This window comes from Desmodus rotundus, chromosome 4 (genome assembly GCF_022682495.2).
Source record: "Desmodus rotundus isolate HL8 chromosome 4, HLdesRot8A.1, whole genome shotgun sequence".
In the NCBI taxonomy this organism is placed as follows: Eukaryota; Metazoa; Chordata; class Mammalia; order Chiroptera; family Phyllostomidae; genus Desmodus; species Desmodus rotundus.
The window spans coordinates 89,167,009-89,191,830 of NC_071390.1; the positions used below are offsets into that span (position 1 = coordinate 89,167,009).

The window sequence follows — 24,822 nt, forward strand, 5'->3', positions numbered from 1 at the left end:
TGACATATTACAGTACATATTTCTTTGTGACTTGATTAATCTCCACCTCTCTGACTACATTTTCATCTTACCTAATACCCAATCAATACTTCCTCATCTGCTCCAAAAAACGTTCTTCATAAGACAGAGCAGAACCAACGCCAGGACCGTGCATTTCATCTGATCGCATCCTCCGACTCTCAGTTCAGAACAACACTCTTTCCAAGTCACTGAGTTACTGAATATTCTACACTGGTCCTACACAGTGTCCTGCTTCAGGATTTGTGTCACGACCTTGTCTTGTTGTTTACTTGTTGCTTTATACCACGGGGTGTGAAGGAACAGGGTGCAAGGTGTCGCTGCAGAGCTCATAGTTCGAAGTCAGTATTTCTGGCTAACACACATTAGAGTGCACCACATGGGAAGACTCGGTGTAGGGGTGTCTGGCTGTAGGTGGAACTGCCACATCGGCCACTATGTCAGGGTGACGACAGTGCGGCCCTACCCTTGTGAGCTTTTTTCCCTTTTGTGACTCAAACTAATCTTTGCTCAAAGAGTGAAGTTTAAATCTGGACTAGTAGCTTTGTTTTTGTATAGAATTTGATAACACTTATCATTAGTATTTTATGAACTTCCTTACAGCTGTCAGCCAGCGGAGTGTTGGTCAGAGTTCAGTGAACACGTATGTCTGGAGCACCTACTGTGTGTTCCATTCAGGTCTAGGTGCTGGGATTAGCGGGAGAGCAAGAGGTGATGCCAGCCCCTGCTTCTCTGATGCAGCTTTTATTTTAGAAGCAGGGAGACAGTCAAACGTGGTGATAGGGGTCATGAAGAAAAAGTGAAGTATGAGAGGGACTCGTGGGTGGCCAGGGAGGGAAGGCCTTTTCAGGAGGTGACATTTAAGCCACAGTTTGAATGATAAGAAGGATCCAAATGTGCAGCCATCTGGGGATTGGACATTCCAGGCAGAGGGAACAGCAGGTGTAAAGGCTCTTGGGTGGTAGCGGGACTGGTGTCTCAGGAATGAAGAAAACACCAGAGTGTTGGGAACACTGAGGAAGGGAGAGAGCGCTGAGATGGACTCAGGAGAAAGTTCACAAGGGAGATTTCATGCAAAACAAGAAACACTTCAAGTCCTTGGAAATTGTTCGATCAATAGGGCAGCGAGGGGGACATTTTAGGAAAGGCTATTGCAGTCAGTGGGGAGAAATGCAGGGGTGTGTAGTGAGGTAGGAAGAGTTAAGATGTGGAAAGTTTGCTTGTCACCCCAGAAGGACTCGGCAGACAGTGAACAGAATAGACCACCAAGAGCCACAGAAAGCAGTTTGTGTCTTGTCTTCTAGAATGCAGTCTCCTTAAAGGCAAGGACCCTGACCTACCACACAATCTACGTCAGATTTAGATTTGAGTCTTCGGGCAGAGCTACTTCATAGGTGGTTGTGTGTTCCTCTATCAGTCGGTCCACAATATCTGGTGGTCTCACTTTTTATATTAACAATTACTGATACTCAATGCCTAGGTCCATCAGCGGTTGGAAAATGGTGATATCTTGTTTTAATCTCTCCTTCTAACTTATTAAATGCTTTTATGAAGACAAAGTTTGCCTATCAATTTTTGTTATCCTGAGATACAATGGATTTTATTCAACCCCTTTGCCCACTTTTTTGTTTGTTTTAGACAGTTTTCAGAACAATAATTTGGCTCCATAGCATCTTCTAAAATTAGGCAGTGAAACTTTGGTTTGGGGTGTGTGTGTGTGTGTGTGTGTGTGTGTGTTTGATTGTAGTGGTGACATCATACTCATGGATTCACTCATTTTGATTCGTTTCAATCCATGTAGCTAATATTCTCATCGCAGTTTGGTTTGTGTTTAGCCAGTAAAAGCCTCTTCAAGTTGACTCTGAGACCTTTTGACACAGCCCCAGTGGTCTTTGATAGTTTATTTCCTTGTGTGACCAGGAGTTCCTTGTTTATCTTCACATTTCCTGTCCCAAATTACAATGATCCTTTCTCCAAGAAGCCCTGGTTCCTTTTAGTACTTGAAGACCAGAATCTTGGGCTTAGGAGTGCCCAGGACAACTGTGTTGGCCATTGTTTCAAGAAAAGGAGACACAAAATGCACTTTTATTTATCCCAGGATAAAGAACATCATGAGTTTTTACCGTTGCATCTAGTTCACATTCAGAAACAGTAATAATGCTTACTTAACCTCCCTGACCTTCCATCTCTGCTGTCTTTCTCTCACATGAAAGATCCTGCTTCCCAATGACATCCGTGGAATTTCTTATTACTTTACCCACAATACAGATACACTGACATCAGAAAAATAATACCCTGTCCCACTACCACCAAAAATATAATCAGTAATAATGATGCACGATTTTTATTTATTGTCCTGAGAGTATATCTGAGATGTAGAGTCAAATCACTGTGTTTTACATGTAACACTATTTCTTAAAGTAATTCTTCACTAACAGAGCATCTAGGCACTTCCTACACACTCTACACATCAATTTGACACACGTTCATTTGTCTCATTTTGCTTTGGCTTTGCAGCAATAGCTTTTAAAAATGTCTTTGTTATTGTTATATAATCATATAAAATATTTTAATTTATGGTTTCAAAGTTAAGTCTACCATAAGAGCTTAATTCAAAGGATTTTAGCTTTTATCGCTGGTCTCACTATCTCTCTCTGGGTAACTTTTTTTCCTCAGTAAGGTTTTATGGGTCTTTGTCTTCACACATAAATGAAGACATTACATATTTACTTGTATATTTTAAGATGTAAAACATACTCACAGAGTTACCAATGAACCACTCCTTTTCCCCTAAGTATGTATCCAAATATTGCAGAAGAGGAGGTGCGTCACATGTAAGTAGCTCATTAAACATCTGCTCCTGAGAGGGGAAGAAAAAGGTTACTTCAAGAATAATAGGAAGAAAAATAAATAATATGATTTGAATATTTAGATTTTTCTTTTCTATGTGAGTTCAGAAAGGAAGAAAAGTAGCTAAGTGTTTTGGGTTTTTTTTAATGTATGGCATTATGGAGATTGAGGTCTAATTCTCAATAAATCTTTATTATTCATGAATTTAAAAATAAGTACTTTTGTCACCAGTTCTTACAGTTTCTTTCTATATATTGACTAAATATTTCACCCATAAAATATTTTCCCATAGAAAAATAATGATTTTTATCTTAATTTTGTTAATAAAATTATTATTTAAAAATTAAGATAAAAATTAACAAAATTATTTTGTTAATAATTATTATTTTGTTAATAAGTTATTATTATTAATGTTTTTACATTTCTAAAATTCCCATTTTCTAAGCCTCATTCCCTTTAAAGTTAAATAACATAATTGAAGGTAAAGAAATTAATTTTGCATAGCAAAGGAAACCATCAATAAAAATGAAAAGACAACTGAATGGGAGAATATATTCACCAGTGTGATACATCTGATAAGGGGTTAGTATGTAAAATTTATAAAGAACTTACACAACTCAACACCAAAGAAAACAACAGTTAAAAACGGGCAAAGGACCTGAACAGACACTGCTCCTAACAGATGGCCCACAGACTTGAAAGAAATGCTCAAGGTCATTAATCATCAGAGAAATGCAAATTAAAACCACAAAGAGATTACACTTCACACCTGTAAAGTGTTATCATCAATAGAACAAGTGCTGGCGAGGATGTGGAGAAAGGGGAACCCTATGGCACTATTGGTAGGAACGCAGACTGGCGCAACTACTGTTGAAAGCAGTATGGAGATACCTCAAAACATTAAAAATGTAACTGCCTTATGACCCAGCAATTCCACTCCTGAGAATATAACCAAAGAAGTCCAAAACACTCATTTGATAGAATATGTTCACCCCTACATTCATTCCAGTGTTATTTACAATAGCCAAGATTTGGAAGCAGCCTAAGTAGCAGCCATCTCAGATTGCTATCTAGCTCAGGCAGGGTGGCCACAGGCAGACAGGTGGGGGCTGACCTTGGCCTGCATCAGCCAGGAAACCCCAGAGCCTGCACACCCAGTGGACAGCTACAGACCACATCAGAGCACCACCACCCTGCCCCTGCACAGTTGATCCTTCATGGAGGAAGGAGGTTGGTGGTCAGTGGTCACAGCCAGTTCTTGCAGCTGACTAGTCAGGGTAAATCTCTCCCATTGATCTGCCAACAGCAATCAAGGCTCAATTACAAAAGGAGGGTGTACTCAACCCACATGGAGGGTGCGCCTTGAGTACCCAGTTGGGGTGATAGGAGAGGCTATGCCACTGGACCCTACAGGACACCTACTACATTAGGCCATACTACCAAGACAGGGAGTCATAGCAGCTCTACCTAATACACAGAAACAAACACAAGGAGGCTGCCAAAATGAGGAGACAAAGAAGCGTGATCCAAATGAAAGAACAGATCAAAACTCCAGAAAAAAGAGCTAAACAAAATGGAGATAAGCAATGTATTAGATGCAGAGTTCAAAACACTGATTATCAGGATGCTCAAGGAACTTAGTGAGGACCTCAATAGCATAAAAAAGACCCAGTCAGAAATCAAGGTTTCACTAATTGAAATAAAGAATAATTCACAGGGAAACAATAGTAGAGTGAATGAAACAGAATCAAATCAATGAATTGGAACATAAGGAAGCAAAAAACAACCAATCAGAACAACAAGAAAAAAAAATCCAAAAAAATGAGGATAGTGTTGGCAGCCTGTGGGATAACTTCAAGCATTCTAACATTCACACCATAGGTGTACGAGAAGGAGAAAAGAAAGAGCAAGAAATTGGACATCTATTTGAAAAAAATAAGGAAAGAAAACTTCCCTAATCTGGTGAAGGAAATAGACATGTAAGTCCAGGAAGCACAGACAGTCCCAAACAAGTTGTACCCAAAGAGGACCACACCAAGACACATCATAATTAAAATGACAATAGTTAAAGATGAAAACAGAATCTTAAAAGCAGCAAAAGAATAGAAGTTAGTTACCTACAGGGGAAGTCCCATTAGACCAGGGGTGTCAAACTCACTTTCACCAGGGCCCAGATCAGCCTCACGGTTGCCTTCAAAGGGGCGAATGTAATTTTAGGCCTGTATAAATGTAACTCCTCCTTAACAGTTAAGGGAGAGCTCAGCGCTGCCGCTGGGTGGAAACAAGGTGCCGGGCAGGATAAAACAATGTGGAGGGCCGGATTCAGCCCACGGGCCTTGCGTTTGCCACCTGTGTCTTAAACTGTCAGCTTCTTTTGAGAAACCAGCTGGAAGGTACTGGCAAGAAATATTCAAAGTCATGAGAAGCAGGGACAAACAGCCAAAATTGCTCTACCCAGCAAAGGTATCATTTAGAATCAGAGGGTAGATAAAGCACCTCCCAGACAAGAAAATACTAAAGGAGTTCATCATCACCAAACCATTGTTATATGAAATGTTAAAGGGACTTATTTAAGAAAAAGAGGAAGATCAAAACTACAAAGAATAATATGGCAATAAATACAAATCTATCAGCAACTGAATGTAAAAAATGAACTAAGCAAACAAGAATAGAGACAGAATCATGGGTACAGTGTTTTGGTGGTTGCCAGATGGGACGGGGTGTGGGGGGGGTGGGGGAAGAGGTGAGGGGATTAAGAAGTACAAATAGGTAGTTACAGAATAGCCATGGGGACGTAAGGTTCAGTGTAGGAAACGGAGAAGCCAAAGAACCTATCTATGTGCATGACCCATGGATGTGAACAACAGTGTGGGGGATTGCCTGAGGGAGCGGGGCGCTGGGTAGAGGCGGCCATGAGGAACAAGTCAGGACAACTGTAATAGCATAATTAATAAAATATTTAAAAAATAAAAAAGTAAGTCAAACTCAACATTATTTAAAATGTATGTAATGTATTAATATTCATAAGTGACGTACCTAGGCATACCTTGTTCTATTGCACCTTTCATTATTGCTCTTTGCAGGCAGTGTGCTTTCTAATTGAAGGTGCGTGGCGACCCTGTGTTGAATAGTCTCTGGCACCATTTTTCCAACAGCATTTGCTCACTTCATGTCTCTGTGTCCCCTTTGGCAATTCTCACAGTATTTTAAACTTTACCGTTATTATTGTACTTGATATGGTGATCTGAGGTAGTCAGTGGTCCTTGATGTTACTGTGGTCCTTGTCTGGGGGTGTCCCAAACTGCACCCGTGCAGTAAGACAGCTGACTTGGTGAATGAGTGTTGTGTGTCCTGACTGCTCTGCCAGGCAGCCCCGCTGCAGCCCTGACCAGTCAGCAGCCACCCACATCAGGCAAGACCCTCCACAAGCAAAAGATTACAACTCACTAAAGACTCAGAGGATGGTCAGCACGTTTTAGCAATAAAGTAATTTTTAAATTAAAGTAATACATTTTTTAGACATAATGCTATCCCACATTTAATAGAATACAGTATAGTATAAACATAATTTTTTTGCACTGGAAAAACAAAAAAATGTGCGACTTGCTTTATTGAGATATTCATTTTATCACAGAGGTCTGGAACTGAACCCACAGTATCTCTGAGGAATGCCTGTCATAAAATCCAGCCTTTATTAAGGTAATTCAGGTAGTGGATAACCACTTCACCAATTTGCTGATCTACTTCCTATTGTTATTATGACTTACTAGGCAACACAGATTACTGTAACATAACGCCTTGTATTTGCAAGAGCATCATTACATATTTATACAGATTTGCCAGGTCTTGTAAACTGAAGCTGGAAATTTTGTCATTATCTTGACTTTGTATCTTTCCACTGTTCTATACCACCTTGGTACATAAGGTTCTCCATGGCTAATATAATCTTAGTTTTAAATAAAACTGTGTGAGTTCTCCTGCCCCTTACACAGAATTTCTGAGCTGGCACATGGGACCGGAGCTGTGTGGTACTTCCCACAGCTCAGCTCAGCTCAGCATCAGCTGGAAACGGCCGGTCAACGTGGCTGTCCCAGAATAGCTAGAAACAGGAGGGAGTTGAATGGAATGGGATGTAGCTGCTGGATAGCTTTCTAAAAACTCCTGCCTGCTCCCCGGGATAGTTCTGTGGCTTTTTCTAATGTGCATTTCCACGGCTGAAGGGACAGCGATGCTTGTGCACGTGCAGTGTCAAGTAAAAATCTCCTCTCCCTGCTGCTGACTTCTCCTTCAGCCCAGGCTCTCTTTACAGGGTTGGTGAGTCATCTCAGTCTAATGAATAAGCAACAAGCATCACCATTACTATGTAAGCATCATTTTAAAGAATACTCACCAAAATAAATTAAAGATGAAGCAGGATTATACATCCTTTTTCCCCCCAGGTGTATACTTTCTGAAATGCATTTTCTTACAGATCCTAAACAGCCAGCCACTCTTGTATTTGGTGGACTCTCTAATTAAATGTACTGCCTCCTCCAGAGAGCAATGAGGTGGGGGCTTTCATCCTGAGAAGGCATTACCATGGTATTCTATTAAGTGACTTTTAGGAGCATTATTTTAAAATCCACACTGCTAAGATCATAGAATATTGGAAATGGGCCGTGAGCGTTCCTTCAATTCTGCTCACCCTCCATCCCGCCCTCACCCTTGTTCTTCAGATGAGGAAACTGAACCAGATATTTAATAACCGAAGAAAAGTTAGCAGTAAGATCAAGGATTATCAGGGTGAGCAATGTCCAGACACATTATTTTGCCTTTAAATTAGATTTAAATTAATTTAAAAAACAGGAAATGGAATTATTAGCAATATGAACATATTTTTGAGTATGTATATGTGATAGACTTTTTAAAATTACTTCATTATTGTTCAATTACAGTTGTCTGCATTTTCTCCCCACCCCTCCACCCCACCGCAGCCAAACCCACCTCCCTCCCTTGCTTCCACCCTCCCCTTTGGTTTTGTCCATGTGTCCTTTATAGTAGTTCCTGATAATATGTGATGGTATTTTAAAGCACATGTAATAAGAGAACTATATACATTATTCATCTTTATTGAATCAATATTCTGCTTTCGAAAATTCTGCCTGACCACAAGGTGGCAGCAATGCAACCTACTGAAAGGAGACTAGGGGAATGAAACAAAAGTACTATGCACTTTTCTTTGTGCAATAACCAGGTTCTGCTTACTAGTCAGACAGTCCTAGCCATTCCCAACATTTCTGAAACAGGTTATGCCTTCACATGATTTAGTCATGAACTTGGATTATGTTCTGTAAAATTTTTTGGAGGTCGATGTTTTGTAAGAGCATTGTTATTCTAATACAAAAGTAGAATGTCACCCTTGCCATAAACACTGAAAGGACATTTTCCTCTGTGAGGTGGGCACAGAAGGGTATGAAACAGAGAAAGGGGTCAGGGTAAGCCCATAAGCCAACAGACTGCCAATCAGTGGGGGCTTTGGCATGTGGGATAAAATCTTTATATACTTTTCCCCAAATTGGGGATTAGGTGTCTACTTGTCTGTGCTACATGTATAAGGGTATGTGAAATATGCATATCACGTCTGACAAATAAAAGAAAAAACAATGAGCACAGGACTAAATGACGACACTGTAACAATTATAGTAGCTGATGTTTACTGAACACTTTCTACCTCACCATAGGCCATTGGTGCCATTGAATCCTCCCAACACACTTCAAAGCGGACTCTATGATATCCCTACTTTATAGACAAGGATTTGAACTACTGCTAGCTAGTCAAGTGACAACTAGTAAGAAGAGAATCAGGATTCAAGCCTGATATTCTGACCCTGGAGTCCAAATATATCTCCGTCATCAAAGCTGAGCTTTCATTTAAGACTTTGTCCTGATTAGTTGTAGGCGTGTGTCTCCACACACACCTTACATTTAGGTCAAGGAATTAGTAAATGCGAATACTTTCATGTTTTAAATATCTCTGTTCAAATCAGAACATCCTTATTAAATAAACAGTCCTTAGAATAAATATGCTTGAGTTTGTAAGACTGCCATCTGTTCTGTTCTATATCCAAAAGCTTTTGGATAGAGGCCTTAAGCTATGAAGTGCACAAAATATTTGCGCACGGGTGGCGCTGCACCCGGTGGTCAGGAACGTGGAATCCGAGTCAGAGCGACTGGGTTAGAATTCCTGTGTGCTACTTACTGGCTAAATAACCTTAGGAAGTGGCCTACACTCCATGAACCTTAATTTCTTCATCTGGAAATGAAGGGTAACAACCGTTTCTCCCTACTTTGGGAATTAGTCACTAATTTCAGAGAAAGTATGTGTAGATGGTGAGGATATGAGTTCTCTAGCCAGGCCGACTTGTTGTGTGACATGGGCAACTATGGGACTACTGTTTCTCAGTTACTTTATCTGCGATGTGAGAATGACAATCAAAAGCACTTCTGTTCCAGGAGGAGGGGCGTCTGACTGAGGGGCACCTGTACAGCAGTTAGAGCAGCGCCTCCTCTGGTGAGTGTTTGATCAGTTTAGCTCTTCCTATCACTCAGTGCACAGATATCTAGTAAAATAAGATATCTACTAAAATAAGGTTCTGAGATAGATGTGGGACCAGGGAATAATGCAGAGGTGATTCTTACCCTCACGGTTTGATCTACTGGAGGAGACAGACAAGTAAATGTATTTTTAGATATGGGTTTTGAAGAGTACCCTGAAGGAAACCACTAGGGGCTGTAATGGAGAATAACCAAGGTCTACGTACAATTCTGGATAAAGACGGGGAATCAATAAATATATATTCCCCAAACTACAGTAAATGCAACTTTTTGAAAAGATAGAGCCCACAAGGAGGACAGACAACTGGAAAGGGGATGAGCAAACAAAATTTGAAGCTGTAAAGCAGATGGGTGAAGGGAAAGCCCAAAACTAGCACTATCTACCCCAAGAACCCCTCAAAAATTTCAGGAAGTGGTAGGATACTTCTAGAATTGGGAGTAAGGAGGCAAGGGAAAGGATAAAGTGAGGATTGGTGGAAAACTGTGAAAAAAAAAGTCATTTTAGCATAAGATTTCCCCCTTCATTGTATGCTGCCAGACACCTTAGCAGAAGGCTGGAAAGGGTGACGCAGATGATCTCTGGATTGGGAGTTGTCATGCATAATATTTTTAAAATAAGGAGTGTAAATGAACACATGTGTGCTGAAGGTCAGCTTCTGAGACTCTTAGCTCTCTCTTTGCTTCTTGTCTCCCAGAACGCTGGCAGCCGGGTCTTTATATCTCTGGGCAGGAGACTGAAAGTTTCCTCTAGTACTCTTTGTAGTGCAAGAAGAGATACTTGAAGACAGTGATATTGGGAAGTACTTCCCTAGTCAGGCTCAAAATCAAAAACCTCATCCACATGCTGAGAACCATGAGTTTTTTTTATGAGTAAACCTTTACGTTTTTCCACTCTTCATCATGGATTATAAAGGGTGGTCCGACACCTGGGGAAAGACAGAGACCAAGACAAAGAGGAAAAATGGCAACTTTCAACCAACATACAACAGGTAGGGAGGTGATATTGTATCCATTAAATAGATAGAAATAATATTTTTTAGAAAACAGAGAACATCATAGAAAGACTTTTTAACAATTTAAAAACACAATATCAGACATTTAGAACTCAAGAGAAGGGTTATTGAATAAAGTTAAAGAATTCTTCCTGAAAGTAATACCAAAAAACAAAAACCCCAAACAAACAAAAAAGTATGGGAAACAGAGAAAAGATCCAATATTTGAATAGTGAGAATTCCAATATAATGGATCAAAGAAGAGAAAAGGGGAAAAATTATCAGTGAAATAATTAAAGGAAATTTCTTAGAATTAAGGTACACAAATCCCAGATGTTAAGGGGCCCGGAAAAGAGCTGGCACAGTGAGTAAAGTAGGATCACACCAAGACCAACCAGTGTGCCATGTCAGAGCTCTAGGGCCAGTGGCCCACCAGCTTTCAGAGAGAGAAAAAGGTGGCATACAAAAGATCAGTAACTAGATCAGATTCCGACTTTTCAACAGCTAGAAGACCATAGAGGATTGCTTTCCAAATGCTCAAGAAAATTTGCTTTCAACACAGAATTCTACACCCAGCCAAATTATGACCTGCATGTGAGGCTGAAAGGCCCCAAACATTTCCTATGCTCAGTAAGCCATTGGATTGCTCCACAGCAACAAGGACAGAAACCAGGAGAATGAGCCTAGGAAAGGACCAAAAGAAGCATCCAAAATGACAATAGAGATTCCAGGATGACAACTGTGCACCGGCAGTGTGGGGCAACCAAACCAGAGTCCAAAGAGGGACCTATCCATACTGCCTTCCCTCATTGTATCTCCTGTCATCAAGACTTTATTACCCTTTGCGATGCTGGAGGCTGTGCCCCAAATAGACAAAGGAGGGAAAAAAGACGGAAGACGGCATCCAGCAGACAGGACTCCAACTCAAGGGAAAGACGCGGCAGGGATGGCAGTGAAGGGAAGTGCGATGCTGTTCGTGGTTCGGAAGCCTAGACAGCTCTACAGAGGACAGTGGAGGGCTCTGACCACGTGTCTCCAAGAAAATAATGGAAATAGTAGATTATGGTATCATGGACTCTAAGTAATTGCATTGGTAGGCTGTTGGACAGTGTGGGAAGGTTTAACAAGAACAAAGTAAATGAAAGACAATTACTAACTTTGACGAGGAAAGTGAGAAAGGAAGTGTCATCAAAGCATACTACAATGCACAGCACGGGGGCACTAATGTGATCACCAAACAGTGATTTCACCAAAAATTTAATACAACTATGTCAGGAGTTTAGGGGAACAGGAAGCAGAGAGGATGACTGTGTAAGAGTTAAATTCTTATTACTATAATAAGAAGCTCACAGAATCTAAAATTAGTGAATCAAAGTAAGCCATTTTACATATCTTATAGAAATATGGAGATGTGAAAATCCTAAAGAAACAGCTAAAAGCGTTAAAAATAAGATTGCATTTTAGGGGTTATTGTGGAGAGGTTAGGTGAGAATCACTGTACTTTGTTTTGAACTTTTTAATATAATTTGACATTTTTAAATTATAGGTTTGTCTAGCTTTGATAAAAAAGGGACTTAAAAAGCACCTAACATAATGTCTAGCGAGTGGATATGATTAATAACAGTAATCACAAACTGATCACGTTACTTTTACATCTTGCTTTTTCTCAGCCCAAGGAAACCGGGACATGAAATCATCCAGTGTGTCCACAATGGCGTCAACTTGACATTGTTCCAGTTCCGTCTTTCCAGCCAGATCTGTGGAACAGAGAGCGACCATTTTATGCTCACAAATACGTTCAATTTAATTTACTACATTAAAATATTAATTTTTAATTAGGCAATATATTCATATAGTTCAAGAATTCAAAACGATTTGAAGCAGTAGACAATGAAGACTAACTTCCACCCCTGTCCCTATCCACCTCATTTTCCTTCTACGTACTACCATATTTTTATTAGTTTCCTCTGGATGCTCTCATTGTTTCTTTATGAAAATAAGAATAATATCCCACTCCATATGTACCTCTCCCACTTTTCCTAGAGATTTTTTTCCTTACAAGTCACTGAAGGCCATCCTCACTATTTCACCGGCTCCATGGGATTCCCCTAAGGAGAAGTGCTACAATTTATTTGCCCTCCACTGATTAGGTTGCTTCCAATCTTTTGCAAACACAAGAAATACCAGAATAAATAACCTGTATATATATTTTCATCTATTTTGTAAAAAAGAATTATTTTCATTTTTGCAGACAGTTTTTGTCAAGAGCATTTTTTCCTAGAAACTATACGTTTAAAATAATAGAAGTGGTGTTTTTTTTCCCTTTCTTACCATTCATTAATCATCATTTTGCTAAGCAATCATTGGCCATCCTAAGCATTTTCTCACTGCTGTCAATTTAAAATCCTTCAGTATGGAAGAATTTAAAATATATTGCTTTTATACAATTGTGTATATTTACTAAAAATTAAGGAACTGCATACTGACAATGAGTGAATTATATATAAATCACACCTCAGCAAAGCTGTTAAAGGGAAAGAAATGCTTTCGTGTTTTGGAGTCCTTCTATAAACTCTCCATATTTTGTGTATGTGATACTCAGAGGCTGATCTTTCTGACTTTGAAAAGTCCTTCCAAATACATCATGGATTCTCTACACCTATTTTCACCCCTACGTTCACTTCCGTGCTCAGGGCCTTGGCCATCAATTTTATGCAGATGACTCCTTATCAACACTTTTAGTCCTAAAGTCCAGACCCATCTCAGCTCAGCCTCCTTTTGAATAGTGTGCTCTGTGTCCTTTTGGCTCCTGAACTTCCTTCAACAAGCCCCATAAGAAATATTTCTAACTATGTGTGGTTATGGATGTTAACTATATTTATCATGGTGATCATTTATCAATATATAAATTTATAGAATCATTATATTACATGCCTGAAACAAATACAATGTGAGATGCTACTTATGTCTCAATTTAAAAAACCTACAATTACTTAAAAAATGACATCCATACTCTGAATATTTCTTACCAGATCCCAATCTATTTTTATACCTCTTTCTGCTACTCCACTCTGCAAAACTGAAAGTGTTCTTTGTCTCATGTCATTTTCTCTCTGCTTGGAATGTTCTAACCCAGAGATTCTCAGAGAGAAGTCCACGGACCAGCTGCATGCATCAGCATCATGGAGAAAATCATTAAGAATGCAAATTTTGGGGTCCTACCCCAGGACTATTGAATCACAATCTCTGAAGTCAAGGCTGAGCATTCTGTGTTTTACGAGCCCCCAGGTTATCCTGACGCATATAAATTTTGAGAAACTCTGCCCAAGCCCAAGTCTTCCTTTTGAAATTCTAGGTATCCTTTAAGCTCAACTCACATGTCATTTTCATTTAAAGTCAAACTTCCATAAAGTCAGAAGTAATCTCTATGTCTTCTAAACTTCCAAAGAATTTCATTTGTTGAAATATGTGTTAGTGCATAGAAATTTTATATTTTTATTTATTTTTTAATATATTTATTGATTATGCTATTACAGTTGTCCTATTTTCCCCCCTTCACTCCCCTCCACCCTGCATACCCCTCCCACCCACATTCCCCCCCTGTAGTTCATGTCATTGGGTCATACATATAAGTTCTTTGGCTTCTACATTTCCTATACTATTCTTACCTCACCCTATTTTCTACCTACCATTTATGCTACTTATTCTCTGTACCTTTCCCCCTTCTCTCCCCTTCCCACTCCCCTGTTGATAACTCTCCACATGATCTCCATTTCTGTGGTTCTGTTCCTGGTCTAGTTGTTGGCTTAGTTTGCCTTTGGTTTTGTTTTAGGTGTGGTTGTTAATAGCTGTGAGTTTGCTGTCATTTTCACTGTTCATATTTTTTATCTTCTTTTTCTTAGATAAATCCCTTTAACATTTCATATAATAATGGCTTGGTGATGATGAACTCCTTTAACTTGACCTTATCTGAGAAGCACATTTCCTGCCCTCCCATTCTAAATGGTAGCTTTGCCGGATAGAGCAATCTTGGATGTAGGTCCTTGCCTTTCATGACTTGGAATACTTCTTGCCAGCCCCTGCTTGCCTGTAAGGTCTCTTTGGAGAAATCACCTGATAGTCTAATGGGAACTCCTTTGTAGGTAACTGTGTCCTTTTCTCTTGCTGCTTCTAAGATTCTCTCCTTCTGTTTCATCTTGGGTAATGTAATTATGGTGTGCCTCAGTGTGTTACTCCTTGGGTCCAGCTTCTTTGGGACTCTCTGAGCTTCCTGGACTTCCTGGAAGTCTATTTCCTTCACCAGATTGGGGAAGTTCTCCTTCATTATTTGTTCAAATAAGTTTTCAATTTTTTGTTCTTCCTCTTCTTCTGGCACCCCTATAATTCAGATGTTGGAATGTTTAAAGATGTTCTGGAGGTTCCTAAGCCTCTCCTTATTTTTTTGAATTCTTGTTTCTTCATTCTTTTCTGGTTGGGTGTTTCTTTCTTCCTTCTGTTCCACAGTGTTGATTTGAGTTCCAGTTTCCCTCCCATCACTGTTGGTTCCCTGTACATTTTCCTTTGTTTCTCTTAGCATAACCTTCATTTTTTCATCGAATTTGTGGCCAAATTCAACCAATTCTGTGAGCTTCCTGATGACCAGTGTTTTGAACTGTGTATCTGATAGGCTGTCTATGTCTTTGTCAGTTGTATTTTTTTCTGGAGCTTTGATCTGTTCTTTCATTTGGGCCATTTTTTTTCTTTGTCTTGGCACGCCTGTTACATAGAGGGGCGGAGCCTTAGGTATTTATGGGGCGGGGTAATGCTGGTCGTTTCGCTGTGATGCTGTATGTGGGGGAGGGGCCAAGAGGGAGCAATGGCGCCTGCTCTACTCTCTGCCGGTTTTCAGTCACTCCCTCCACTACCCACAGTCAAATTGGGCCCTTCTGGTGCTGGTTCCCGAGTGGGTGGGCTTGTGCACGCCCTAGGCCCCTGTGGGTCTCTCCAACGACCTCCCCTGTGAGGCTGGGAGTCTCTCCTGCTGCCACCTCAACCCCCACAGGTGTTTTCAATCAGAGGTTTGAGGCTTTATTTCCCCATGCTGGAGCCCTGGGTTGCGTGTTCTGTCACCTGGTCCACCAGCTGCTGCCTCGCTGCAGCCTTGCCCACCCGGCTCCACAGTCCACCACCTTGCTGACTCCGTCAGCCGCCACCTTGACGTGAGTCCTCTCCACCCCGGCTGCCCATCTCCCCAACCTCCTACCCGTCTGGATGGGTGTTTCTTCTCTATCTCCTTGGTTGTCAGACTTCCATATAATTCGATTTTCTGACAGTGCTGGTTGGTTTTTGTTTTTAAATTGTTGTTGTCTTTCTTTTGGTTGTGCTAGAGGCACATTGTGTCTATCTACGCCTCCATCTTGGCCGGAAGCCCAGAAACTTTATATTTTTAATATACATACATTACTTTGGTTCAGAAATAAGGCCCAGTAATTATGACCTATTTTATTTGTGAGCTAAACGTGTGTCTATGGCTTGGATCTCAGTGGTTGTGGCAGGGGTGTGGGGTTATAGGCTTGGAATCAGGGCATGGTGAATGTGTAGATTGATCAGAAAAAAAAGACTTTAAAAGAAGCCAAATATAGCTTTCTACTCAAAAATGATGTTAGGGCATTATGAGAGAGAGAAGACAAAAGGATGTAGGATGGGAGAAAGGGCTTCAGGCAAAGACAAGAGCTGACAGTTTTATTTCTCTTTGTCAGTGCCATGGATGCAAGTGCTAACAGACCAACCCAGAAGCCAACTACCCCTAGGACGCCTCAGATGGCTTTCAGTGGAAGCAAAGCAAACAGCCTCTTTCATTTTTCCAGTGTGATTAGGATGAAGAACTTTGAGTACATGGTTTAAATGGTCTAAAGAATTTCAAACTTCATATGCCATATAAATTTCCAGTTAATCATCTCTGACAATTTATGATACACATGCTAGCAAGAGCAGTTTTAGACACACTTGTCCAATTTTTCAACTACATTCCAATAAGAATTTGAGAGCAAGGAGATGTGGGGCAGGAAGGGTAGTGGGTGATATAAAATAAAATTAACTGTCTAGGAAACTAATGGAAAGTTAAATCAGGACAGAGACCCAAGATGGTGGAGGAGTAAGTAGAAGCTACATTAACCTCCTCCCAGGAGCAGTTGTAATCTGGAATTACAACTAAATTGCAGAGAAATCATCTTGAGTAACCAACGGAACACTAGCTGGAGAGAAGCCTTATGACCAAGGATAGACAGAAGAAACATAACAATGTCTCTTCACTTCAGGCCAGGCTTTGAACTAAGGAGGCACTAAGATCACATTAATTTCAAAGGCACTATGATGTTTTCCCAGAGCCCACATTTCAAAAACAACTCCTAATAAGGTAAACTCTGCCAGTCAAGATACTGACGGCTACAACTAGGTGTTCAAATATGGCATTAGGCAGCTTACAGGAAAAGGAGAAGAGATAGATGGATCTAGTGCAAGTCATAGAAAGGGAGATGGGGAGCAGGAGGGGAAGAGTGAGAAACAAAGGCTTAGAAAAAAATTAGGAGGAAATCTGGAAAGACAGGAGAAAAAACTTCTATACAATCTCAAGGCCAGAAACCAAGATGAGAAAAAAGTAAAAGTGGCTTCACACATCTCCAAGAAGATCCACATGAACATATGTGGTTTAGACTTTAGAGAGTAAGGACAAGAAGCGCCGACTAGGTCTTGTCTCATTAAATGACCAATACTTTATATATTCATGTGGATTGTGCAGAGTAGTGTACGTGCTCCCTGTGCAGAAATATGGTAATGGCTATATTTGAATTTTAAGTAGATTGTTACTATTTGTTAGGTTAATAGACTAGTCATAGAATTTAAAGAATTTTAATTTAACAATTTTTATTTAAAAATAAGATAGAGAAACCTCTGAAAGATCACACAGTGACAAAAAAGTGCCAAAGGGATATTTTAGTGGCCAGAGGGATCCCCTTGAGAAATGTGGGGTCTGAACCCCAAGCTGGGCTTCCCAGCCTACAGCAACACAGCCGGGAAAGGAACTCAGGTACCACCCAGCCATGAAAGACAGCAGGGTTTCTGTCTGCCTGGGAGAGATGGCTGGAAACTAAGAGAACTTCTTAAAGCCAATGCACAAAATTTTGTTTGCAGCCACTTGCCCTGGGCTCTGTCAGAGTGGGGGGCAGAGTGGACTAGAGGCGTGTGAGGAGAGTCCGGGGCTGGTGGCTCTGGGGAGAGAACTGGAGGAACGGCCACCAGGATCCCTGTGCTGAGTCACCCCCCACACTGCAGAGACCATCTTTCTCAGGCAGAGGACACCTCTCCAAGTGGCATCAGCCTGAAGGGAAGCCGTAGTCCCTGCAGAGATGATTCTGTCCCACACTGTGGAGCTTAAACCAGGCTGCTGATTACAGTTTAAGGCTATATCACTGATTAACTTTAACAAGTAAGGCGGATCTCTGAGACTTTAGCTGACCCTCCCCTGGAGTAGGGGCTGGTAAAAGCCAACCTTAGTGTGCAGCCAGGTTCTTTCTGCCCACAAACAGGCCCAGTCGAGGGAGGCACGCACTGCGGATTCTTGATAGAGTCCAACAGGTTGCCCAGGGCCAGCCACAAACATGGTCTGAGAAAGACCAGCTCGGGAGTCTTTACAATCTACCTAATACATAGAAACAAATACAAAGAAAGCAGCCAAAGTGGGAAGACAAAGAGACAGATCCCAAATGAAAGAACAAGAGATTTCTCCAGAAGAACTAGATGAAATGGAGACAAGAATTTATCAGAGAGTTTAGAGTAATGATTATAAGGATACTCAGAAGCACGAAAAAAGACACAGAAACTATGACATGGACTTTAACCAATCAGATCTGTGTTTCCTCCTTGTGGTGAACTGCAAGGTGGCACTGGAAGAACAACTCCCTCCCCTCCCCCCCAACCAAGCATTGCAAATTATGTTCAGAGACAAAAAGAACAAAGAAGAGATACGTCCACAAGGGCGTCTTGGAACAGATTTCAAATCCTTATACAGGTTATGTTACTATCTGACTTCTCTCCATATGGACATCTTTTATATCTTTTCAAGATGGGACTCCTTAGTTCTCATCTACAAGTAAGATGGGCAGTAACTGACAGGCAAGGCTGCACATGGGAACCGCCCCGAGAATGCTGCGAATGCTCCTAGCTGTCAGCAAACGCCACGTGTCCAGTGACAGCCTGTGCGCAGCCCCAGGAGGTGGAACTTGGCCAGGCGGAGAAGCTACCGTGTAAGCTGCTTGTCACTCAGGTCCAGCTGACAGAGGACACGTTTTCCCCCAAACAAAAAATTTTTGGTTTTATTTCTCAAAAAAAGGCAAGTAATTCAGGGATGGGATGGGAAATTCACTTTATAAACTAAAGATTGCTTTATCTCCTGAAAGTTATTTTCTCACTAACATTCTTTTCTACTCCCAGAGACATCACTCTCTTATATTCTAATCAAACTTGTCTTTCAAAGTCAATGCCTCAATTAGAGGAGAAATAAACTGTTGAAGCACAAAAGAGAAAAATAAAAAGAAAAGAAAGTTAAATCAGCACATATGGTAACTTCATACTTCTCTAGCATCAGTTCCATTCTTCTTTGCAGTATAGTGTTCAATAATAAAGTTATTTAATGAATACTGTGTATATATACATATACATATGTAATGTATTTTTTCTGTTATCAAAAATCTTAAAACACAATAAACATGTTACCTGTGGTTTTGGTCAAGTATCTTGCTATTGCTAGGCTCTGGTGCAGATAAACTCCATCAACTTCCAAAATGGGGATTTTGCCAAATGGAAGAGCTTAAAATAAAACAAGCAAAGAATCAACTTCCATAATAAAATCAAAAGTTAAAATACTTCCATTGTTTACTGATAATTGTGAAAACAAAGGATAATTTTATTTTAAAGAAATTTTTATTTATCGATCTTTTTAGAGAGAGAGAGAGAGGAAGTGGGGGAGAGAGAGAAACACTGATGTGTTGTTCTACTTATTTATGCATTCATTGGTTGATTCTTATATGCACTCTGAGGGGATAGAACTCACAACTGGGTGTATCAAGACAACACTCTAACCAATTGAGCTATCCAGCCAGGGCTACAAAGAACTGCTGTTTCTCAATATAAATCTATGTGAGATTAAAATCCTTTATTTTTTTCATTTACATGAGGAAAGTAAACCATTTTGAAAACATATTTTCCCTATATTTTAATTAACTATTATTTGTGCTACTTACTTGGTTTGATTTCAGGCCAATCAGCTTGTTCTATTCTGTGGTCTTCATATTTTATATCCAAATATGCAAATATGTAACGAATAATTTCGGCTCTCCCCCTCATGTTAAAATATGTGAGTTTATAGTTCGGCATTATGTAATTCTGGAAAGAGAAAAGTGGAGAAATTATTTTTACAGCCCTCTAGAGATGTTTCAGCATTTTTGTTTGGGAACATTTTGAAAACTTTATGGCATCTTTTGAGATAACTGGAGACGTTAGAAGGTATTTTAAAACCGGAATTATAAATCACCATCATAATAGCATATGGGAATGACTTGAAAGAAGATTATGACTCTCTTTTTTTAAGAACTAGCTGGAACATTCTGGTGAACTAACCAAATTCAAATTTTATTTATGAAAAGGCTTCTCAGTAGGAGGGTATCTGCACACTAACCCTCAGAGGATGGAGTCAAAAGTTTTTAAGATGTTTTTGTCCTGCTTATAGTTACTTGCAATGGTTGGTGTTTGACGTTTGGCTTGTTGTTTGCTGACACGGCTGAGTTTGTGAGGACAGCTGGGTACAGGCGGCAAGGGCAGGGTACACGGAACAGGAATATGAGCCAGCCATGCCAACCCGTGACTCCCTCTGTCCGCACCCATGGCTTTTCCCTCTAGGAGTCAAGGGCGTAGGGAAACATTGCTCTCTTTTCTCCATGCTTCAGGCTCCACTGGGCTGCTTGCGCCATGCAAATATGCCCTGTCTTGGGGACCTCTGTTGGGATGGGGCAATGCTGAACATATTTCTCCATTTCCTCCTTAGAGGAGCAAGGAAGAAAGAAAGCAAAGTTTCTTTATATTTCAGAGAGCTTTCTAATACTAGCTATATTGGCTAGATGTAGGTCATTTTAATTTTGTAAATGTCATGTGACTTGTATGATGTCATTTCCATCGTTTTTAAACAATTCTTTTCAAGCACTACTAGTAGACTGTATAGTAATTTTATAATAATTAGGCAACTGAGAAAAAAACACTTTCATTTGAAATTCAGTTCTTCCATTAGTTGCTGTGTATTTTGGCGCTTGTCAACAAAATTTCACTGAATTTTAAATTCCACTCTTTATAGGTAAAGACATTAATATGGATTTGGGGACTTAAAGAGGTAATACATGTAAAGTATTTAGAACAATGCTAAATACTTAGTAATTATTAGCTATTAATAATAATAATTTTCAACTGGTTCATAGTGAAGAATAAACACTGTGAGTACAGCACACTAAAAATAAATATAATTATAACATTTCATAAATAAAATCATAAATAACAATTATTTAAGGCAGCATATATAAATATTTTATTCTCTACTAAGGAAGTCTTCAAAGATATTAATGGGATATTAGATAAAAAGAGAAGTTGAGCTCAAGCTTCAAAGTTCCATCTGAAATCACATCATATAAGAGGTCAAACACAAATCATAAAATCTAGGTTACCAAGTTCATATTTCAAGTTCATGTATTCGTGGTTTCTATCTGTGGAGAGGATGATAGAGAGAAAAAACTGTTTGGTGGACTATCTGGACCCCCTCAGGATACAGGACATGAGGATGATGGTGATTCCTATGGAATTCATTTCTCTGGGTCCAGGTCCTCCATGTCCAGATGTGGTAGACTGGAGGGGGTGCTCCTCGTTAGAAAGAGTCACCCTAGTCATTCTGTGTCCTGTCCCACTCCCATTAGCCAGTCCAGGCCCCACCCAAGTGAAATGTGGTATCTTCTGCACATATCAATATGTGAGGGACTGTTCTCAAAGAGAGAAGAGTTCACTGGACTAAACTAACAAGTATTCCAAGATTTACAGCCCTAAATTCCTTTGGGGAGGAAGCACGCACACAGGAAGCTCCAAGTTGGGAACTAAATGAATTGCCCGTCACAACAATGAGAGTATTTTCAAGTCCCTTAGAAATGCTGAGCTTAGAAGTAAATAGTGGGAAAGATATGAGAGTACAAAAATATAAATTAAAAACGCAAAGCAGTAGATTTCCTTCTGAAAATACAGAAAGATTTTATGTAATCATAATAAAGGAAAAATTCTTATCGAGGAAATAAAAAGCATAGTCATTACAGTTCCTTGGTCTATGTTTTAAATCTCAACCCCTCCCCTGCAAATCTTCAGAGTGGGACAAGTGTCACTATTTGTTGCAGTTTATATTTGAAAAGCATTTTACATAATTTTTTAAACTGACTTTTATGAACATATATGCATGACCCATGGACATAGGCAATGGTATGGGGACTGCCTGAGGGAATGGGGGAGTCTAGGTAGAGGGGGGCAAAAGGGGAAAAATTAGGACAACTGTAATAGCATAAACAATAAAATATATTTTTAAAGAAAAAAATAAATTGACTTTTGTAGTCATAGGTCAATAGTTCCAAGGCAATAAAGAAGTTACATATTTTTATGTATATATAGATGCATATGTGTCCATTAAAGTCAACATTAAAATTTAAACATAAAACTTTGTCTTATTTGGTCAAATGCCACATAAATATCAATGTCTAACTCCTGAATTCTGCATGAAAACAAAGGGTTGCTCATTGTTAATTTGTAACATAATGCTGTTTTATATTGTATTTCACCCAAGTAAAGAAGATATTCTAAAACTCTTGGCATAGACTGGTAGTTATCTACATTTCTCTGCAAATATACCTTTAAATCTAAGATTTGGCACCGGCCCATGAACATCTGACAAATGCTTATCTTGTTTTCCAGAACATCCTTTCAACAGTCAGGACTCATTAATGAAGCTGTACTGGCACATCATGCTCTTGTATTTACTCGTAAAATTATATTTTCTACCAAACAAAAATGTGTTTTCTTGATTTCTACATCTACAAATCCCAAACTTGAAGACTTTTGTTTTTCAGGGTGTATGTGCCCATTTTTATAACTAACTAACTAACTAAACAAACAAACAAACAGTAAAGGTAAATGCAGTTGGAGATATTTACTGATTTTAAAAATCCTTTTTATATTTTGTAAACCTTTTGCATAAAAACTAAGATTAGGAATTTCAAGTAAATGCTTCTATGAACAATGAAAATAGATAAGAAAATTTACAACAAAGTCTCAAGATAAGTATAGAAGATAGTGTCTAGAATAATATATATTTTTCTCTCATTGCATTTAGCACTATCTCTCACAACAATTTCACTTTATTGAAGACTTTATTTCATAAGAATGATGGGCTATTTCATAAGAATGATGGACTAAAAGGATGAAAGTAAAATATATACCAGCCTCCACCAAGGGATGCAGCAAAGAACAACTTCAAGGGCGAAGGGAAGATATGGTTGTGGAGTCACCCTTGCCACTTACTACCTGATGATCTTGGGCATGTCACCTGTTCTTAGCTTTAGTCCCCTTACCTGTAAAATGGTAATGAAAATATTGTGTATAAAATACAGTGCTTGGCAAAAAGTATAAGTTGAAAAAGAAGAGTGAATAGACACTTCTCCAAAGAGGACATACAGAGGGCCCATAGACACATGAAAAAATGCTCAACATCTCTAGCCATCAGAGAGATGCAAATTAAAACCACAATGAGTTACCACTTCACACCTGTCAGAATGGCCATCATTAATAAATCAACAAACAAGTGCTGGCAAGGTTGTGGAGAAAAGGGAGCCCTAGTGCACTGTTGGTGGGAATACAGACTGGTGCAGCCACTGTGGAAAACAGTATGGAATTTCCTCAGAAAACTAAAGGTGGAACAGCCTTTCCACCCAGTGATCCCACTGCTGGGACTATACCCTAAGAATCCTGAAACAAACAAGCAAACAAAAAAGAATCCTGAAACACCAATGCAAAAGAACCTATGCACCCCAATGTTCATAGCAGCATTATTTACAGTAGAAGTGCCCATCAGTAAATGAGTATCACCAAAAAACTGTGGTACATTTATACAATGCAATACTACACAGCAGAAAGAAAGAAGGAACTCCTACCTTTCATGACAGCATGGATGGAACTAGAGAGCATTATGTTAAGTGAAATAAACCAGGCAGTGAGAGATAAATACCATATGATCTCACCTATAAGTGGAACCTAATCAACAAAACAATCAAATGAGCAAACAGAACCAGAGATGTGGAAATAAAGAACAAACTGACAGTGACCAGAGGCAGGGGGTGGAGGGGTAACAAGGGAAAGAAAAGGAAAGGGCAAGCAAAGGAATACAAATAGAGTACTCACGGGCATGGACAATGGTGGGGATTGACTGTGGGAGTTGGGGGTGATGGGGTTGAGGGGAGAAACTGGGAAAGAAAGAAAGAAAGAAAGAAAAGAAAAGAAAAGAAAAGAAAAGAAAAGAAAAGAAAAGAAAAGAAAAGAAAAGAAAAGAAAAGAAAAGAAAAGAAAAGAAAAGAAAAGAAAGAGAGAGAGAAAGAAAGAGAGAAAGAGAGAGAGAGAGAGAGAGAGAATAAAAAGAGAGAGAGGGAGGGAGAAAGAAAGGGAGGTACAGTTCCTACCCTAGTAGAGGTAAGACTCCAGCTTTGTGTGATTTGACTGAACTCAAATCCTCAAGATCATGTTCTTTAATAAACCTAACCTTCTGCAAACACATAAAATAAAAAATGAAGTACAAATAGAAAATATATAGTTAGGATTAAAGGGAAGATAAATTTTGCCTGGACCAAAATGAACAAAAACAAATGCAGTGAGCAGGACCCCACGTTCTGAGAAGTGGTGGCCAGGCAGGAGTCTGGCTTCTTCAGAATAAAGGAGAATGAAATCCCACATGCAAGGGGAGTAGGGGGTGGACACTGGAGGGATGTATTGTTGGAAATTAGGGTCTGGCAGCTATTTCTATAAAGTGTTTTAAAAGATCAAATTGCAAACCTCTGGTATGATAAACCTCGGGGTGATAAAGAGGAAAATATATGAAAAGCCACAAATAATTAATATTACAAATAAAAAGAGGTCATAGTAGCCCTGGCTGGTATAGCTCAGTGGATTGAGCATGGGCCTGTGAACCAAAGCATCGTAGGTTCAATTCCCAGTCAGGGCACATGCCTGGGTTGCAGGCCATGTCCCCAGTATGGGGTGTGCTAGAGGCAAC

The 24,822-nt window shown here is 39.6% G+C and overlaps 1 protein-coding gene across 2 annotated transcripts in view; it reads right to left on the bottom strand.

Annotated features, from left to right (window-relative positions):
* The window catches only part of HPGDS (hematopoietic prostaglandin D synthase), a 30,643-nt gene that overhangs the window by 1,066 nt on the left and 4,755 nt on the right, over positions 1–24,822 (bottom strand). For both annotated transcript variants that reach the window (XM_024574930.3, XM_053922779.2), the window contains exons 2-5: positions 19,730–19,871; positions 19,203–19,295; positions 12,102–12,211; positions 2,780–2,878 (exon numbers count right to left, since the gene is read on the bottom strand). In XM_024574930.3, the coding sequence (XP_024430698.1) occupies positions 2,780–2,878; positions 12,102–12,211; positions 19,203–19,295; positions 19,730–19,862 (435 nt within the window). In that variant the 5' untranslated portion in view covers positions 19,863–19,871. The remainder of the gene's footprint in view (positions 1–2,779; positions 2,879–12,101; positions 12,212–19,202; positions 19,296–19,729; positions 19,872–24,822) is intronic.